The following is a 17,366-nucleotide window of genomic DNA, read 5'->3' as shown; positions in this document are numbered from 1 at the left end:
ATAGTCTAGTCCTATAGTCTAGTCTATAGTCTAGTCTATAGTCTAGTCTATAGTCTAGTCTATAGTCTAGTCTATAGTCTAGTCTATAGTCTAGTCTATAGTCTAGTCTATAGTCTAGTCTATAGTCTAGTCTATAGTCTAGTCTATAGTCTAGTCTATAGTCTAGTCTATAGTCTAGTCTATAGTCTAGTCTATAGTCTAGTCTATAGTCTAGTCTATAGTCTAGTCTATAGTCTAGTCTATATCTAGTCTATAGTCTACTCTATATCTAGTCTATAGTCTAGTCTATAGTCTAGTCTATAGTCCTAGTCTATAGTCTAGTCTATAGTCTAGTCTATAGTCCTATCTATAGTCTAGTCTATAGTCTAGTCTATAGTCTAGTCTATAGTCTAGTCCATAGTCTAGTCTATAGTCTAGTCTATAGTCTAGTCTATAGTCTAGTCTATAGTCTAGTCTATAGTCTAGTCTATAGTCTAGTCTATAGTCTAGTCCTATAGTCTAGTCTATAGTCTAGTCTATAGTCTAGTTTATAGTCTATCTATAGTCTAGTCTATAGTCTAGTCTATAGTCTAGTCTATAGTCTAGTCTATAGTCTAGTCTATAGTCCAGTCTATAGTCTAGTCATAGTCTAGTCTATAGTCTAGTCTATAGTCTAGTCTATAGTGTATCTAAGTCTCGTCTATAGTCTAGTCTATATCTAGTCTATAGTCTAGTCTATAGTCTAGTCTATAGTTCTAGTCTATAGTCTAGTCTATAGTCTAGTCTATAGTCTAGTATATAGTCTAGTCTATAGTCTAGTCTATAGTCTAGTCTATAGTCTAGTCTATAGTCTAGTCTATAGTCTAGTCTATAGTCTAGTCTATAGTCTAGTCTATAGTCTAGTCTATAGTCTAGTCTATAGTCTAGTCTAGTCTATAGTCTAGTCTATAGTCTAGTCTATAGTCTAGTCTAGTCTATAGTCTAGTCTATAGTCTAGTCTAGTCTATAGTCTAGTCTATAGTCTAGTCTATAGTCTAGTCTATAGTCTCTATAGTCTAGTCTATAGTCTAGTCTTAGTCTAGTCTATAGTCTATTCTATAGTCTAGTCTATAGTCTAGTCTATAGTCTAGTCTATAGTCTAGTCTATAGTCTAGTCTATAGTCTAGTCTATAGTCTAGTCTATAGTCTAGTCTATAGTCTAGTCTATAGTCTAGTCTATAGTCTAGTCTATAGTCTAGTCTATAGTCTAGTCTATAGTCTAGTCTATAGTCTAGTCTATAGTCTAGTCTATAGTCTAGTCTATAGTCTAGTTTATAGTCAAGTCTATAGTCTAGTCTATAGTCTAGTCTATAGTCTAGTCTATAATCTAGTCTATAGTCTAGTCTATAATCTAGTCTATAGTCTAGTCTATAGTCTAGTCTATAGTCTAGTCTATAGTCTAGTCTATAGTCTAGTCTATAGTCTAGTCTATAGTCTAGTCTATAGTCTAGTCTATAGTCTAGTCTATAGTCTAGTCTATAGTCTAGTCTATAGTTAGTCTATAGTCTAGTCTATAGTCTAGTCTATAGTCTAGTCTATAGTCTAGTCTATAGTCTAGTCTATAGTCTAGTCTATAGTCTAGTCTATAGTCTAGTCTATAGTCTAGTCTATAGTCTATCTATAGTCTAGTCTATAGTCTAGTCTATAGTCTAGTCTAGTCTAGTCTATAGTCTAATCTATGTCTAGTCTATAGTCTAGTCTATAGTCTAGTCTATAGTCTAGTCTATAGTCTAGTCTATAGTCTAGTCTATAGTCTAGTCTATAGTCTAGTCTATAGTCTAGTCTATAGTCTAGTCTATAGTCTAGTCTATAGTCTAGTCTATAGTCTAGTCTATAGTCTAGTCTATAGTCTAGTCTATAGTCTAGTCTATAGTCTAGTCATAGTCTAGTCTATAGTCTAGTCTATAGTCTAGTCTATAGTCTAGTCTATAGTCTAGTCTATAGTCTAGTCTATAGTCTAGTCTATAGTCTAGTCTATAGTCTAGTCTATAGTCTAGTCTATAGTCTAGTCTATAGTCTAGTCTATAGTCTAGTCTATAGTCTAGTCTATAGTCTAGTCTATAGTCTAGTCTATAGTCTAGTCTATAGTCTAGTCTATAGTCTAGTCTATGTCTAGTCTATAGTCTAGTCTAAGTCTAGTCTATAGTACTAGTCTATAATAGTCTAGGTCTATAGTCTAGTCTATAGTCTAGTCTATAGTTAGTCATAGTCTAGTCTATAGTCTAGTCTATAGTCTAGTCTATAGTCTAGTCTATAGTCTAGTCTTATAGTCTAGTCTATAGTCTAGTCTATAGTCTAGTCTATAGTCTAGTCTATAGTCTAGTATATAGTCTAGTCTATAGTCTAGTCTATATTCGTAGTCTATAGTCTAGTCTATAGTCTAGTCTATAGTCCTAGTCTATAGTCTAGTCTATAGTCTAGTCTATAGTCTAGTCTATAGTCTAGTTCTATAGTCTGTCTATAGTCTAAATTTCTATTATGTCTAGGTCTGATAGTCTCGTCGATAGTCTAGTCTATAGTCTAGTCCTATAGTCTAGTTCTATAGTCTAGTCTATATTCTAGTCATCATAGTCTAGTCTATAATCTAGTCTAATAGCCTATAGTCTTGTTTATACGAAAAACTTAAATCCATTGGTTACAGATTGTAGCACAGGAATCCATAGAGGTCTCTGCTCACTCGTTCAACTCTATTGCATTTTCAATGGTGCACATTTTTTAAAACAAACTTGGAAAATATGTGGTTATGAAGTGTCGTACTATGTGCATTTTAAATTAATTTAAATTTTACTAAAACAAGTGCAGAAATATTTATGTACATTGAAAACTTTATTAGGATAAAGTTGTTATTTCATATTAAAAACAATTAACCGGTTTAAGCAAAATGATTTTATTTGTTTAATTTATTTTTCAATTAAATATTAACACGTTCAAACAATGTGAACTATATTTGGTGTGTACCATTTTAATTTGAAACTCCATATAAAAAAGTCATACGAATAGGGTTTTACAAGAAGTAAATACGATATTTTTTAACTGGATAACTTTTTGAACACTAACTTGTTGATGAATAGCTGTAATAAAAGGTTGTGTTTCTATGTAAATACCAAAAACTCCATTTTGTTTTAAAAAAAATTATATTTATAAGAAACCCTACACCTTAAGAGAACACCTACAAACGACATGTGTATTAAAAACATTAATAATTATTGTATTTAATACGTATTTAACTAAATCTACTGTAAAAGTCTAACATATCACCGATAGCACTACCATATTTGGTCCAGCTTATAGCCCACATTTAAATTAATTAACCTGCTTACAAAATCTCTTTACAGATAAGAATTTCTTTTAAAACAAAATGTTAACAAAACTACCAGACTATATAATATCCGACTGTGGTTATCCCAACTGGGATCCAGACCGGGAACATCTTAATTTAGTTCAAATTCAAGCAAATCTCTGAGTACTAGTTCTATATGGTCTGCAAAGTCGACAAATTTGGCCAAATTGCTACCGTTAAGAGAAACATTAACCGATTATTATATGGACAAACTAATGATGCGTCAGCATGAGTCCAAAAGTAAGACAACAACAACAACAAACACATCAACAGCAGCCCAGCAATGTTCTAAGAAAATGAACAGCAACAACAACAGCGGAAGACAAGCACCGAGACATGTGAATGAGTTGATGATGATAAAAAATGGGCAAGAGGTAAAAAATTGACTCGTAATGAAACGATTTCTTTATGTTCATGTTCATTCCATTGTGTACTTAGTAATTTTTATTATTCTTGTTTTTTTTATAGAAAACAACATCAACAAATTTCACATTGTGCCTTGGACAAAAGAAGATCTCATTATACAAATAGTTTAGACACCGATTTGGATCAGTTTAGCATGAATCTTTATTATTAATTTCGGGTGGGCTCTTTGAAAGTGATCTAGTGATGTGCTACTTACATATATAATTAAAGTGTTTATTTTTTGTTTTAAAATTATTTAATTTATGAGAAATTTTAGTTTTTAGAAAATATTAAATAAAATGAAATGTTAAAGAAAAATTTAAAGAAATCCGTTATTTTTGAAACAAACATTTGGCTACAAAATGAAATAGCTTTAAAACTCGTTTAAAATCTGAAAGAGATATATATAGATGGAGGGGTACACAAGTTTTGAATAACTTATAAACCAAGGTAGGAGTCATTAGTCACCATATGCATTTTGATTGAAAAATATTTGAACTAACTAACTAACTAACTAACTAACTACAACTAACTAACTAACTAACTAACTAACTAACTACTAACTAACTAACTAACTAACTAACTACTAACTAACTAACTAACTAACTACTAACTAACTACTAACTAACTAACTAACTAACTAACTAACTAACTAACTAACTAACTAACTAACTAACTAACTAACTACTAACTAACTAACTACTAACTAACTAACTAACTAACTAACTAACTAACTAACTAACTAACTAACTAACTAACTAACTAACTACTAACTAACTACTAACTAACTAACTAACTAACTAACTAACTAACTAACTACTAACTAACTAACTAACTAACTAACTAACTAACTAACTAACTAACTAACTAACTAACTACTAACTACTAACTAACTTAACTAACTAACTAACTAACTACTAACTAACTAAATACATAACTAACTTAACTAACAACTAACTAACTAACTAACTAACTAACTAAATAACTAACTAACTAACTAACTAACTAACTAACTACCTAACTAATAACTAACTAACGAACTAACTAACTAACTAACTAACTAACTAACTAACGAACTAACTAACTAACTAACTAACTAACTAACTAACTAGCCTAACTAACTAACTAACTAACTAACTAACTAACGTGAACGAACTAACTAAAATAACACGAAACTAACTAACTAAACTACTAACTAACTAACTAACTAACTAACTAACTCACTACTAACTAACTAAAACTAACTAACTAACTTACTAACTACCTAACTAACTAACTAACTACTACTACTAACTACTAACTACACCTAACTAACTATAACGAACTAACTAATTAAACTAACTAACTAACTAACCTAACTACTAACTAACTAACTAACTAACTAACTAACTAACTAACTACCTTACTAACTAACTAACTAACTAACTAACTACTAACTAACTAACTAACTTACCATCGTTATAGCTTACTGACAAACTAAATAAATACTTATTAAAAATTACACATCTTTTGCATCTATTTCCTAGGTTATATTAATTTTTTATGGAATTTTAATTAAATAAATCACAAATTTACCAATTTTTCTGTTATTTTCACGAAATATTTCATTAATACTTTTCCACAGCATTGCCATATGCAATTATTATTACTTATTTTTATACTGGTCTTGGCAACTCTATTTTATTCTGACAAATGACACATACAAGAAAAAAATACTATTTTTTTTTGCTGTTGTGGAATTCTTTCGTACAAAAAAATTGATACAATTAAAAATATAAATTTTGTGGAATAAATTTATAAAAAAACCTATTATTGCTATTTAAATAAAACAAATAAATACGGTTTATGTATTTTACCATAAAAGTGAATGTAAAACGAAGTATTTGTGAGAAAATAACACTGGAAAAGAGAGACGTTTGGCAAACAACCTTAAACCAATATTGACATAAGGTCACTACCATTACTTTGAGTTAAAGTGAAAGAAAAATATTAAAATTACTAAAAGATTTTCATTAAATAAATCTTTGGAAGTACGATAATGTGTTATGGCTACAGAACACGATACGAAAAACCTAATAAGAAGGCCATCGACGACATTTGTTAGTGAGGGAAAAACGAATAACAAGGATAGTGATTTAGGTGGACAGGAGCCAACACTTAACAATAGAACAGGCGTTCAGGTCAATACCAAAGGTACACGCAATAGCTGGGAGACTTGCTACTATTGTACACGTGAAAATTTCAAAGCTGTTAGTGAATTTGTAAAGTAAGTTTTCTTTTTTAATCGCACGGAGTTTAATAATATGTAATAAAAACTCTATTTGCTTAATAGGCATTTATGCGAAAGACACTGCACCCGCGAAGGCGGCTCATTTGTTTGCAGATATGGTTTTAATGGTGTTTGTCCCTCGCTGCCATTGGATGGTGTGTCAGATCGCGACTACGATGCTCACGTAGCCAAGTATCATGTGAACCAACAAACACGCGAAATGCCACCCGAATGGTCGGTATTTTCAGCCGCCCAGAATCTACCGGCGGTCCTAAACGATCCCTCGCGTGGTAAACAAAGCAATTTATTTACCAAGAAATGGGGTGTTGACTTTGTGGAACGTTCACACATACCCGTATCGCCTCGTTTGCCTGAAATCACCTGCGATGATTTTGAAAAGTATATTGGCAAAATTGGTAAACGTTATAAACGCCACGAACGTCTAAATGCCCAACAAGCGGAATCTCTATTGGAAGAGTCTTCAAGTACCCCAGTGCCGAAAGGCACTGTTCCTACGTCCCCTACCCATGAGGCCAGCTTAAGTTCCATTCCCGAAATCTTTCTCAAGGATTCCCTTAATTTGCAACATGCTCCCACTTTTGCTCAGGTGTTTCCTGGTTTAATGCAAAATCCCGGCGGCGAGGAAAGACGTCAAACGGGACGTTTATTGCAGGAACAGTTGTCTCATTATTTGGATATAGTTGAGGTGAAAATAGCTCAACAGGTCTCGCAAAAATCAGCCGCCTTCTTTCATGCCATGACTTCACAAGATGCCATCATGAGTGAAATGCAGGAGGCTGCCAAAAGGGTACAAGCTTTAAGAGCGGCCTTACGCACTTTAAATGAAACTGTGGTGGTCGATACATTCCGTGTTTTGCGTTTTGCCCAACGCAGACAAAATTTCGAAAAAGTTTTAGATAAACTTTGTCTAATGGCCACAGTACATAAAACGCAACCCATGCTGCAACTCTTATTGGGCACCCAAGATTATGTAGCTGCTCTAGACTTAATAGGTACTACACAGGAGATTTTGGCCCAGGAACTGATAGGTGTGCACTGTTTTAAACATTTGCCCATGCAACTTACGGAAATGGAAAAACTTATCGATAAAATGTTGACGACCGAGTTTGAACGCTACACCACCACCGAGTTAAATAGACCTTTGCAAGATGTTTTAAAAGAAACCGACAGTGTTTGTGCCGAGGAAGATAAGTTGGTGTGTATAGTGATGGGTTTGTTGAGGAAAAAGAATTTCAGTTTTGTGGAGGCCTATAAAGATGAGGCTATCGTAACCATACGTACCATTATCAAGCAATTGGTTATAGAGTTTATAGCCAGCAGTGATGCAGAGATATGTTTAACTGGGGCAGGAGAGGAGGCACAAAATTTGTCTTTTAGTGAATGGATATCGTTACTGGCCAAGGCCACGGTCGCTTTATTAATGGTATTGCAACGTATACAAGCGGTGACCCATATAATGCGCCAAACTACTGATGCCGCTGCCGGACGTTCCTTTAACAATGGTGCGGAAAGCCAGGAGGCGGCTGTGAATCTTATAGATTCCGAGGCCTTTTTAACGACAGCCGATCAGTCTTTGGTGCATGAAAAACTAAATGAACTGCTGGTAGCGGTGTGTCACTACTGTCACGAACGCTGTGCCAATTTAGTGTCTCAGCAGAGTCTGGAAAAGTTTGTTGCCACAGCCGAAGAAATTGCCCAATTAACCTCCTTAGTGGATGACTTTACCGAAGGCTGCCAGGCCATCTGCGGTGTTACAAATGTGCCTTTAAAAGTAGCCCTTAAAGTACAAGCCTCACGTTTTGCCAATCGTTTTCACAGCGAGCGTAAGCAGAAGTTGGCTTTACTCTTGGACACCGAGCGATGGCGTCAGGTGGACATACCCAATGAATTTCAAAAGATAATAGATCGCATAGCTGAGAATAAGGAATTCTTGGTGGAGGACTCAAGCAATAAGACCACGGGGGGACTAACAATCAATGGTCATGTGACGACAACACATCTTAACAATTCTTCTACACAGGCTAGTCCTGTTTTATTGGTGGAAAACAAGCCTTATACCTTAGTGGGTTCTGCCCTACTGCTGGTGCAAATGTTGTGTGAATACTGCCGCTGTGCCCAGCGGCTGCCTATAGTGGCCGGCTATTTGTCGCGTAATGTGGTGGATTTGCTGCGCAATTTCAATTCACGTTCTTGTCAGTTGGTCATAGGTGCTGGAGCTTTACGTGTGGCTGGTTTGAAAACCATAACCAGCACAAATTTGGCTTTAGTTTCACGGGCCCTACAACTGATTCTATGGCTTTTGCCTAAAATCAAACAACATTTTCAACAACTTGATGCCTCAAGTGTTACTGGCTACGATGGCATAGAGCGTGAATTTCAAAGTCATGTCAAGGAAATTGAAAATAAAATCTATACCATTGTTATGGAACGTATTGCCATGCAATTAGAAGCTTGGGATGCTAGACCCCCCATACCATCACAATCATTTCGCATTATTTCTCGTCACCTGGTGAAGTTGCATGAAGCCATTGCTCCCATACTGCCGGAACAACAGATACACTCGATGTACGGTATAGTGCATCGTAATTTCAAAGACAAACTAAGGGAACAATTGCTCAAGTTGAACATTATTAATAATGGTGGTCCCCAGCATGGTGTAGTGACCTCCGAATTAACCTTCTATATGGAAACATTGCGTACATTGAAGGCTTTACCAGCGGAAGAGCTGGACGACAGCATACAAGAAAGTATTTGGATTTTCTAAAAGTCTGTTAGAAAAACTTTTTGTTTTTAATTTTATTTCATGCCCTTTCCTGTTATACTTTAAGTAGGTACCTTTTCTTAGTTTGTTTTTAAATTGTTTTATAATTTTTGTTAAAAATTTCCAAAAAAAAAAAAAAATACCCCAGTTAGTTTCTTTGTTTCCTTGTTATTTTAATTTTTGGTTAATTTTAAATATTTTAGAAAAAGTCTAAATTTTGTCCATAATTTTTGCAGCTCATTTGTTGTGTAAATCAAATTTGCTTTTATATTACTTTTAATAGTTGTAATGATTAACTACTGAAACTATTATTACATAAAGAAAACACTACGATACGATAATTTTTAAATTAATAGTTTAGATTTAATAATAAAAAAGCCGATAATAACACACACTTAAACACTTACATACATGTATATTTTAACAATTATGACACTGTGTAGGTTTAACATTAGTACATACATACCTTGAATAATTAAATCCAATTTTATCTCTCCAAACAATTGTAAAAAATGTTAATGTGAAAAATCCCGGAAATTTTAATGCTTGTAATATCATCTTTTCCAAGAATTTCGCCCCTCCTTTTCTGGCTTAATTGAAAATATACTATTTACAAAAACCACAAAAAACATAAATAAATAAAAGTCTTACCAAAATGATATGTTGTCGATGATTAAAATGATTATAACAATAACTAAATAATAATAGATTAATAAATAAAGAAAATATACAGTAAAGCAGAATGTTCAAAACTATTTTTAAAGGAAAAAGTGTAATTTAAAAAAAACACATATTGGGGAAAAAGGCAATTTCGTATTCTTATGCAAAAAGTGTAAATTTGTGAAAAAAGTGAAATTTTGCTAAAATTAGCATTTCTGAAAGTGCAAATGAGTTGAATTTAGCGCCAAAAAGTGATAAACAATAACATTTTGTAAAAATATATTATTCTTTCTGTAAAACAATTAACTTTTGTTCTCAATAAATTTTAGCCATGAAATTTTTCCCAAAAAAATGTCATTTAAAAAAGTGCACTTTAGCGTATAAGTCTTAAAAATGCACTTTTCTGATTAAAAAGAGAAATTTTGATGAACAAATGTTCATTAAAAAAAATCAATATCAATAAACGAATAATCTTTTGTCAAACTATCAATATTTATTTGTTCTCAAATTTTTATAAACGTTATCTGATAATTAAGTAGCTCAGAAATTGAATTTTTCATAGCAAAGTTTTCATGCAAATATTATTTAACTGTCACATTAAAAAGTATTAATTAATCTACTTTATTATTTTATTTAATAAACTTTTAGGCTTCTGATAACAAAAAACTTATAGAGAAATAATTCCTCCCCTAGTTAGACACACTTTGAAATTGGCTTCTTAGTTGGGCCTCCTTAATGAGACGCTCCAATTCTTTATCCTTTTGGGCACGCATTTCATCTATAATACTTTCACGAAAACCAGCATCTTTAGCTGGATCATTTAGAACCGGTTGATCTCTCGCCTGCTGCAGTTGTTGAGGTACCTCTGTAGACAAATTAGTCTGAATACTTTGTAGATTTTGAGCTCCTAACGAGGATATATTTTGCCAAGAATCTGTGCCAAACCATATCGATAAAGCATCATTATAATCGGTATTATGGGTACGAAAAGGGTTGGAAGGACTGCCAAAACCCAAATGGCTTATGGTATCACGCAAAGTTTTGGCCAATTTCTGAATTTTACTCGAATAAAACAACAAACTAGCGCCTATAAGATGTGCCACAGATCTTAAGCAGCGGCAGATGTGTTTTTTAAGTTCAGGTTCTGGAAAATGTAGAGGATTTTTGCTAAAGTAACTAATTAGTAACTTACAAAACTTACCATAGCCCATAAACAAATCATATTTTGCACCCACTAAAACTATGGGAAAGGGCATTAGCTCTAGGGTATTTAAATCCATATGATCTTTTTTAACACGTTCTTTAGCTTTTTCATATAATAGATCAGTTAACTCTTGTGACTGATGTGACACTATCTCCTGACAGCCTTGCTTTAGACCCAAATAAGCAGCCTCTAAATCTGACCATAACTTTCGAGGCTGTGATAAATCCAACATTATAACTGCGGCGAAATTTACTATGCCATGACTTTTTAAGGGAACTCTTAGCAATTGTTCTGAATTATGTAAAGAACCCAATTCCCATATATTAAGCACTTGTTTTTGCAAATGTCCAGTTCTACGACCATATGAGTATTCGAGAGCCAAAGTGGGTTTGGAGGTATCTTCTCGATCAAAAAATGTATTAATAGCGGTGGTTTTACCTACGCCCTTACTGCCGAGAATAAAAACTGTGCGCTCCTTGGGACCATTTTCCACTTGTAGCAGTTTTAATTGCTCTTCAGCCAATTTAAAGGCAATATCTTGTATGGTCTCCTTTTTGTTGGAATCACTTTCCATGCTTGCTAGTTTTCTAGTGATAATAGTTTTGTTATAAGCTAAATTATCATTTTTTTCAACACGTTGCTATAGTAACGGTTGTCAGTTTGAAATGTTTTTGCTGGCTTCCCTTAAATGCAACTCTGTTGTTTATATTTTATTATTATAAGGTTGGCAACGCAATTAAAACGTGAAAAATTCTGTGAGTAGGTTAATAACAATTGCATTTTACTTTAAAAGTACGGCTAAGAAAACTCGTTAAATAAATAAACATTTCAAAATTAACATTCAAGTGTTAAATTTACGTTTTTGTTTTGTTATTTGTATTTTCTATTAATTTCCAATTCTGTGTTAAATATTTGTTCAACGTACAAGAAAGTAAGTTATATTTTAGTTTAGTGGGAAATTTAAATATTCAATAGATGAGAGTTGAAAGAAAACGTGTAAAATTAACGACATAAACAATAAGAATTGTTAATTTTTATCAATGCCAATTTAATTAACATCATTATGATTTGATGGCGTGAAGTTTAGTAGTAAAAAGGTCTTTGTTTACAACTCTAGATACAAATTGAGAGTTTTGTGATTAAAAATTGTATCACATGCGTGTGAGAAATCTGAACAAAACATTTGTGAGTGTGTGTATTTTTTAGCTAAACTTTGATTTTTGCACAGTGGTGATAAAGTGGAATGTATGGAAAGAAAATAAATGTAAATAAAAACGAAAAGTAATTTGCAGAGGTCCTTGTAGAAGGCCTAATTCGTTTTTTTAAGACCGATTCTAATTAATGTTGATTTGATTTGATTAATGTTGTTATGAACATTATATTGAATACAGTGTTACCTTAGAAAATGTTCCCCAGGTGGCGTCTTAAAGTGCACACTCATTCTATGGAAAGAATTTAGAACTAGTTCTTTGACCAATGACATTTTCCAACCTCAGAATTAACTATGTATATGGAAATAATCATAATTTTAGTAAATTAGTAGAGTTTTTCCAAAAAATAAATTTTCACTAAAATCTCTTTTTTTTTATCAAAAATATTAATTTTAACCAAAAATCTTCTAGTCAGTAAAATTTTACTTAAAGTTTTATGGTTGATTTCTATTTTTCAAAAAAAAAAATCTATTTTTACCAAAGATCTATTTTTTTTACTAAAAATCAATTTTTTCCCAAATATCTAATTTTTTACTAAACATCTGATTTTTCCCAAAAACACACGGATTTTTAGAAATCCGTTCTTTAACAAAAATCCTATTTTTCACTATAAATCCAAAAATTCGGGTTTTCACCAAAAAAAGGAATTTTTCACTAAAAGTCTTAAGTTTGACCACAAATTCGATTTTTCACAAAAATTTGAATTTTTAATAAAAATTTGAAATTTTAATAAAAATTTAATTTTTAACAAAAATTTTAATTTTTAATAAAAAAGTCTTTTTTTTCGTTTGGCGTAATAACAATTTACAAAAACGATGCATCGCGATGCAGAAACGATCGTAATGCAGAATTTAGCCAATCCTACTTGCATAACTGAATTGGGAAACGTGTAATCGAAATGCAGATAGTGGTGAATATTCGCCAAATTTATGACTGAACATTAAAATTTTCTCTAAAAATCGGTTCTTGCAGAAAGTTCACTAAAAATCTGGCTTTATGTCAATTTCAATTTTTTCCTAAAAAATCCAAAATCCAAAAAAATCGGAATTTTGTCTAAAATTTTGTTTTATGTTTTTTTTTACTAAAAATCTGTGTTTTCACTAAAAATGCGATTTTTTACTAAAATCTGATTTTTCACTAAAATCTGATTTTCATTAAAATATGTATTTTTCAAATTAATTCCGTATTTTCACTAAACAGTCTTACTAAAAGTTGAATTTTTCACATAAATTCGGTTTTTCTAAAAATAATTATATTTTCTACTAAAATACAGATTTTTCCCAAAAAATTCTATTTATTTTTTCCAAAAAAAATCTATAAAAAATTATTTTTTTATTAAAAATTTTAATTTTTTTAAAATTGTGTTTAATTTGTGTTTTAAAGTTTTTTTTTATTAAAAATCCGGGTTTTCACTAAAAATACCATTTTTGACTAAAAATTTAATTTTTTTTACACAAATTCCGGATTTTCATTTAACATTTTTTATTAAAGTCGGAGTTTTTACTGAAATTAAGATTTTTCTCAAAATATTTTATTTATTTTTTACAAAAAAATTATTCTTTTATTAAAAATTTTTTAAAACTAAAGTTTTATTTAAAGTTTTTTTTTTTACAAAAAATATGGGTTTTCACTTAAAATACGATTTTTTACTAAAATCTGATTTTCACTTCACATTTTTCACACAAATTCCGAATTTTCACTAAACACTTTTTAGTGGGCAGGGTATTATGCATTTGTAGCACCCAAAAATATTGGTCCTACACCCATTCAGCTCAGAATCACTTTCTAAATCGATTTACCTATGTCTGCCTGTCCATCTGTGTGTCAATGTAAACCATGTGCGTACGCTACAGGTCGCAATTTTCAAGATAATTTGATGAAATATGGTACATACTCTTCTTTTGACCAAGGACGAATATTGAAAATGGTTAAAATCGGTTTATTATTCACCTAGCCCCCATACAGCCGTACCCCCCGAATAGGGCTTTTGAGCTCATAAATATGTTAAAGGTTTTTATATCACTCCAAAAATCTGCCAAACTTAGTTTATATAAATCCTAATGATACTGCTGATATCCCCAAATAAAGTCCCCTTCAGAAATTGACTTGATGGTCAAAATTCACTTAAAAATACTAATATCACGATGATATATTGCATAAATAACTTTAATGTAGACTTAATTAAATACCGCTACCAAAATTTATAAGGATAGTCCCACTTAACCGCCTGCCCCATATAAACCTACTTTGTAACATAGTCGCTGCTGTAGGGTATCATATGGCCGGCCATGTCCGACTATATATTCTTACTTGTTTTTACTAAAATTTTGTTTATTTATTATTTATTTTTCAAAAAACTTAACTTTTTTATAAAAAATTTAATTTTTATTAAAAATTTAAGTTTTAAGAAACAGGTGTACCTTTGTCCCACTGTCATGTTATTACTCATTAAGCTTATAACTCGAAAAAGCAAAGTTTTATTGCTTTAGCACACGTTTTTGTTGTTGCTTTTTATATAAAAGAGAGAAAGACAACTTTTCACTAACTTTGTTTTACTGAATTTGTGCTTTTGCCTGTTAAGAAAACAAAAACAATAACAACAACCAATGTACTTTAGTTAGTAGCAGGCGAAGTTAAGTTGGCAACGCGCACTCTCGAAAAAAATACAAACGTTATTTTCGTCGTCAAATAATAACAACAACAAGCAGCAAAAATAAAAACGAACAACTAAAACACAACTCAATTACTCAGCAAGACCGACGACCGACCGTTTTTAAAATAGTAAAAAGTTATTTATTCACAGTTGTTGTTTTATACGGTTTAGGTGAAGTCATACACAAACGGTCCTTGTAAAATAAGAAGAAAAAATTATTAAATAAATTTATTGTTTTTCTTTTTTTTTTGGGGTTTAACTTGTAAAATATAATATAAATAACGAAACATTTTAGTTAATTTAATAAAAAATATAAATTTAGTAAAACAAAAGTGAAAAAAGTGAAGAAGTGTGAAGTTAAAATCAATTGCCATGAAAAATATATAGAGCAATAAAGCAAATAGATAAAAATTAATAACAAAAATAAAAGAAGTAAATTAAAGTAAGTAGCTGTTGTTGCTACTTATATATATTTATATTTACTACTTTGTATATTTTGCCATTTAGTATTTATTGTGTAATCACAGAGAAATCGAAGTTTGGTTGGAAAATTGAAGTTGCAAAAAAACGAAGCTAAGTTATAAATAATGTAAAAAAAAATAAAGTATAAGGAATATGTGTTAAAAGGAAATAAATATCTAAAACTTAAATTGCTGATTGACAAGTGTAAACAAATTGTTTAAAACTGCTTAGTGTTCAAAAAAAAAAAAGCACAATTGCAAATTGGATTTGTAGATTGTTTTCCTTGTGCTGCCTTCCTTGAATTTAGCAAATAATTTAAACATTGCCGTCAGAAAAAGGTGGGTAAGTTTAAGTTTTTTCTTTCTTTTCTGCTTTTCATTCATTAAAATTAATCATTATCCTTTAGTTAACGTCATAGTTCATTTTATGTTAACGGCCTTTTTTTTGTTGTTTTTGTTCATATAAAACCACAAAAAAAAGTAAGAAATTTTGTTAATATTTCTCTATTTAAAGGGCGCGCACAATTTTTCTAGCGAAATTTGTATGTATATAAAAGTGTGTATGTAGGGATGTACTCTTTTCTTCGGCCTTCCTACTACTCCTCCTCCTCCACCCATCGTTTTACTATTTCTCTGCTGACTGACTTCCTTTTTTCTATATTGAGCACGAGAGCCGGAGATGTACATGAGAGTACTTTCTTTTTGGTACTTTAAGGGAAGAATTATGAAATTCTTTTGCACATTACTGGACTTATAGATTTTTTGTGAGTCTTCGTTTATTTTGCCCAAAATTGGAGCGACATCTACTTTTACTTCATACATAGTAATGGATACATTAAATGGCTAAAAAGCGGACATGACCGATTGTATACCAGACCATGAATTAATAGGGAACTTTGAGGCTCTGATTCCTGGTAGAATATCATGGTGAAGCGGAACATCAGAGCAAATACTAAGGAGTTCAGTTAGTTAGTTAGTTAGTTAGTTAGTTAGTTAGTTAGTTAGTTAGTTAGTTAGTTAGTTAGTTAGTAGTTAGTTAGTTAGTTAGTTAGTAGTTAGTTAGTTAGTTAGTTAGTTAGTTAGTTAGTTAGTTAGTTAGTTAGTTAGTTAGTAGTTAGTTAGTTAGTTAGTTAGTTAGTAGTTAGGAGTTAGTTAGTTAGTTAGTTAGTTAGTTAGTTAGTTAGTTAGTTAGTAGTTAGTAGTTAGTTAGTTAGTAGTTAGTTAGTTAGTTAGTTAGTTAGTTAGTTAGTTAGTTAGTTAGTTAGTTAGTTAGTTAGTTTAGTTAGTTAGTAGTTAGTTAGTTAGTTAGTTAGTTAGTTAGTTAGTTAGTAGTTAGTGTTAGTTAGTTAGTTAGTTAGTTAGTTAGTAGTTAGTTTAGTTAGTTAGTAGTAGTTAGTTAGTTAGTTAGTTAGTTAGTTAGTAGTAGTTAGTTAGTTAGTTAGTTAGTTAGTTAGTTAGTTAGTTAGTTAGTTAGTTAGTTAGTTAGTAGTTAGTTAGTTAGTTAGTAGTTAGTTAGTTAGTTAGTTAGTTAGTTAGTTAGTTAGTTAGTAGTTAGTTAGTTAGTTAGTTAGTTAGTGAGTTAGTTAGTTAGTTAGTTAGTTAGTAGTTAGTTAGTTAGTTAGTTAGTTAGTTAGTTAGTTAGTTAGTTAGTAGTTAGTTAGTAGTTAGTTAGTTAGTTAGTTAGTTAGTTAGTTAGTTAGTTAGTTAGTTAGTTAGTAGTTAGTTAGTTAGTAGTTAGTTAGTTAGTTAGTTAGTAGTTAGTTAGTTAGTTAGTAGTTAGTTAGTTAGTTAGTTAGTTAGTTAGTTAGTTAGTTAGTTAGTTAGTTAGTTAGTTAGTTAGTTAGTTAGTTAGTTAGTTAGTTAGTTAGTTAGTTAGTTAGTTAGTTAGTTAGTTAGTTAGTTAGTTAGTTAGTTAGTTAGTCAAAGTTCTTCTCTCTAAAGTACATTTTCTATCATTTTCTTTGCTCATCCCTGATGAAAGCATAATAGGGATTGTTTGTTGTTTTTTTTTGCTATGGTTGTTGTTAATGTTTTGGGGAAGTTGGCAATAACAAAAACAACAAACCAAAAATCGATTTTTCCTTTACTACACAAGCTGCCCCTAAAAATGCTGCTACTGCTACTACATGCTGCTACCATCGCTGCTAACGTCACTACGCTACATAAAATGTAAATTGTATTTGTATTCCTGATTCCCTGCCTGCACCACTGCTCCTTGCTGCGACCCACTTCTTACTTTAATTGTGAATTCACACTTTCGTGTCAATGCCTGGTGGACAAGAGAAATGAAAAAAAATAACAACAACAACTTCCTAACTACCGTATGTTTTGATAAAAAAAGCTTACAATGTAAATCTGAAAAA

The 17,366-nt window shown here is 31.3% G+C and overlaps 2 protein-coding genes across 2 annotated transcripts; one reads left to right on the top strand and one right to left on the bottom strand.

The window, feature by feature from the left end:
- Window positions 1–5,445: 5,445 nt before the first annotated feature.
- On the top strand, window positions 5,446–9,546 carry LOC119615663 (vacuolar protein sorting-associated protein 54). Its single transcript, XM_037971671.1, has 2 exons — window positions 5,446–6,029; window positions 6,096–9,546. The coding sequence occupies exons 1-2, from the start codon at window positions 5,809–5,811 to the stop codon at window positions 8,815–8,817; spliced, it is 2,943 nt and encodes a 980-aa protein (XP_037827599.1). The 5' UTR covers window positions 5,446–5,808; the 3' UTR covers window positions 8,818–9,546.
- Window positions 9,547–10,163: 617 nt separating this feature from the next.
- On the bottom strand, window positions 10,164–14,435 carry LOC119615662 (cytoplasmic dynein 2 light intermediate chain 1-like). The gene is made up of 4 exons (XM_037971670.1): window positions 14,310–14,435; window positions 12,076–12,169; window positions 10,676–11,265; window positions 10,164–10,618 (listed from the first exon to the last, which is right to left on the bottom strand). The coding sequence occupies exons 2-4, from the start codon at window positions 12,159–12,161 to the stop codon at window positions 10,164–10,166; spliced, it is 1,131 nt and encodes a 376-aa protein (XP_037827598.1). The 5' UTR covers window positions 12,162–12,169; window positions 14,310–14,435.
- Window positions 14,436–17,366: the final 2,931 nt, after the last annotated feature.

Source organism: Lucilia sericata, unplaced genomic scaffold, assembly GCF_015586225.1.
Source record: "Lucilia sericata isolate MDLA Ls3-8-SP2 unplaced genomic scaffold, ASM1558622v1 Contig006741F_arrow, whole genome shotgun sequence".
NCBI classification, from domain to species: Eukaryota; Metazoa; Arthropoda; class Insecta; order Diptera; family Calliphoridae; genus Lucilia; species Lucilia sericata.
The sequence above is the reverse complement of the archived record's forward strand: the minus strand, read 5'-3'. Positions and strand labels throughout refer to the sequence as shown.

Coding starts and splice junctions, on each gene's coding strand:
- LOC119615662 (XM_037971670.1), bottom strand. CDS start 12,161: ATGTCATTGGTCAAAGAACTAGTTCTAAATTCTTTCCATAGAATGAGT. Junction 11,266..12,075: donor CCTGGGGAACATTTTCTAAG/GTAACACTGTAT, acceptor TATTATCACTAG/AAAACTAGCAAGCATGGAAA. Junction 10,619..10,675: donor TGATTTGTTTATGGGCTATG/GTAAGTTTTGTA, acceptor TACATTTTCCAG/AACCTGAACTTAAAAAACAC.
- LOC119615663 (XM_037971671.1), top strand. CDS start 5,809: ATGGCTACAGAACACGATACGAAAAACCTAATAAGAAGGCCATCGACG. Junction 6,030..6,095: donor GCTGTTAGTGAATTTGTAAA/GTAAGTTTTCTT, acceptor TTTGCTTAATAG/GCATTTATGCGAAAGACACT.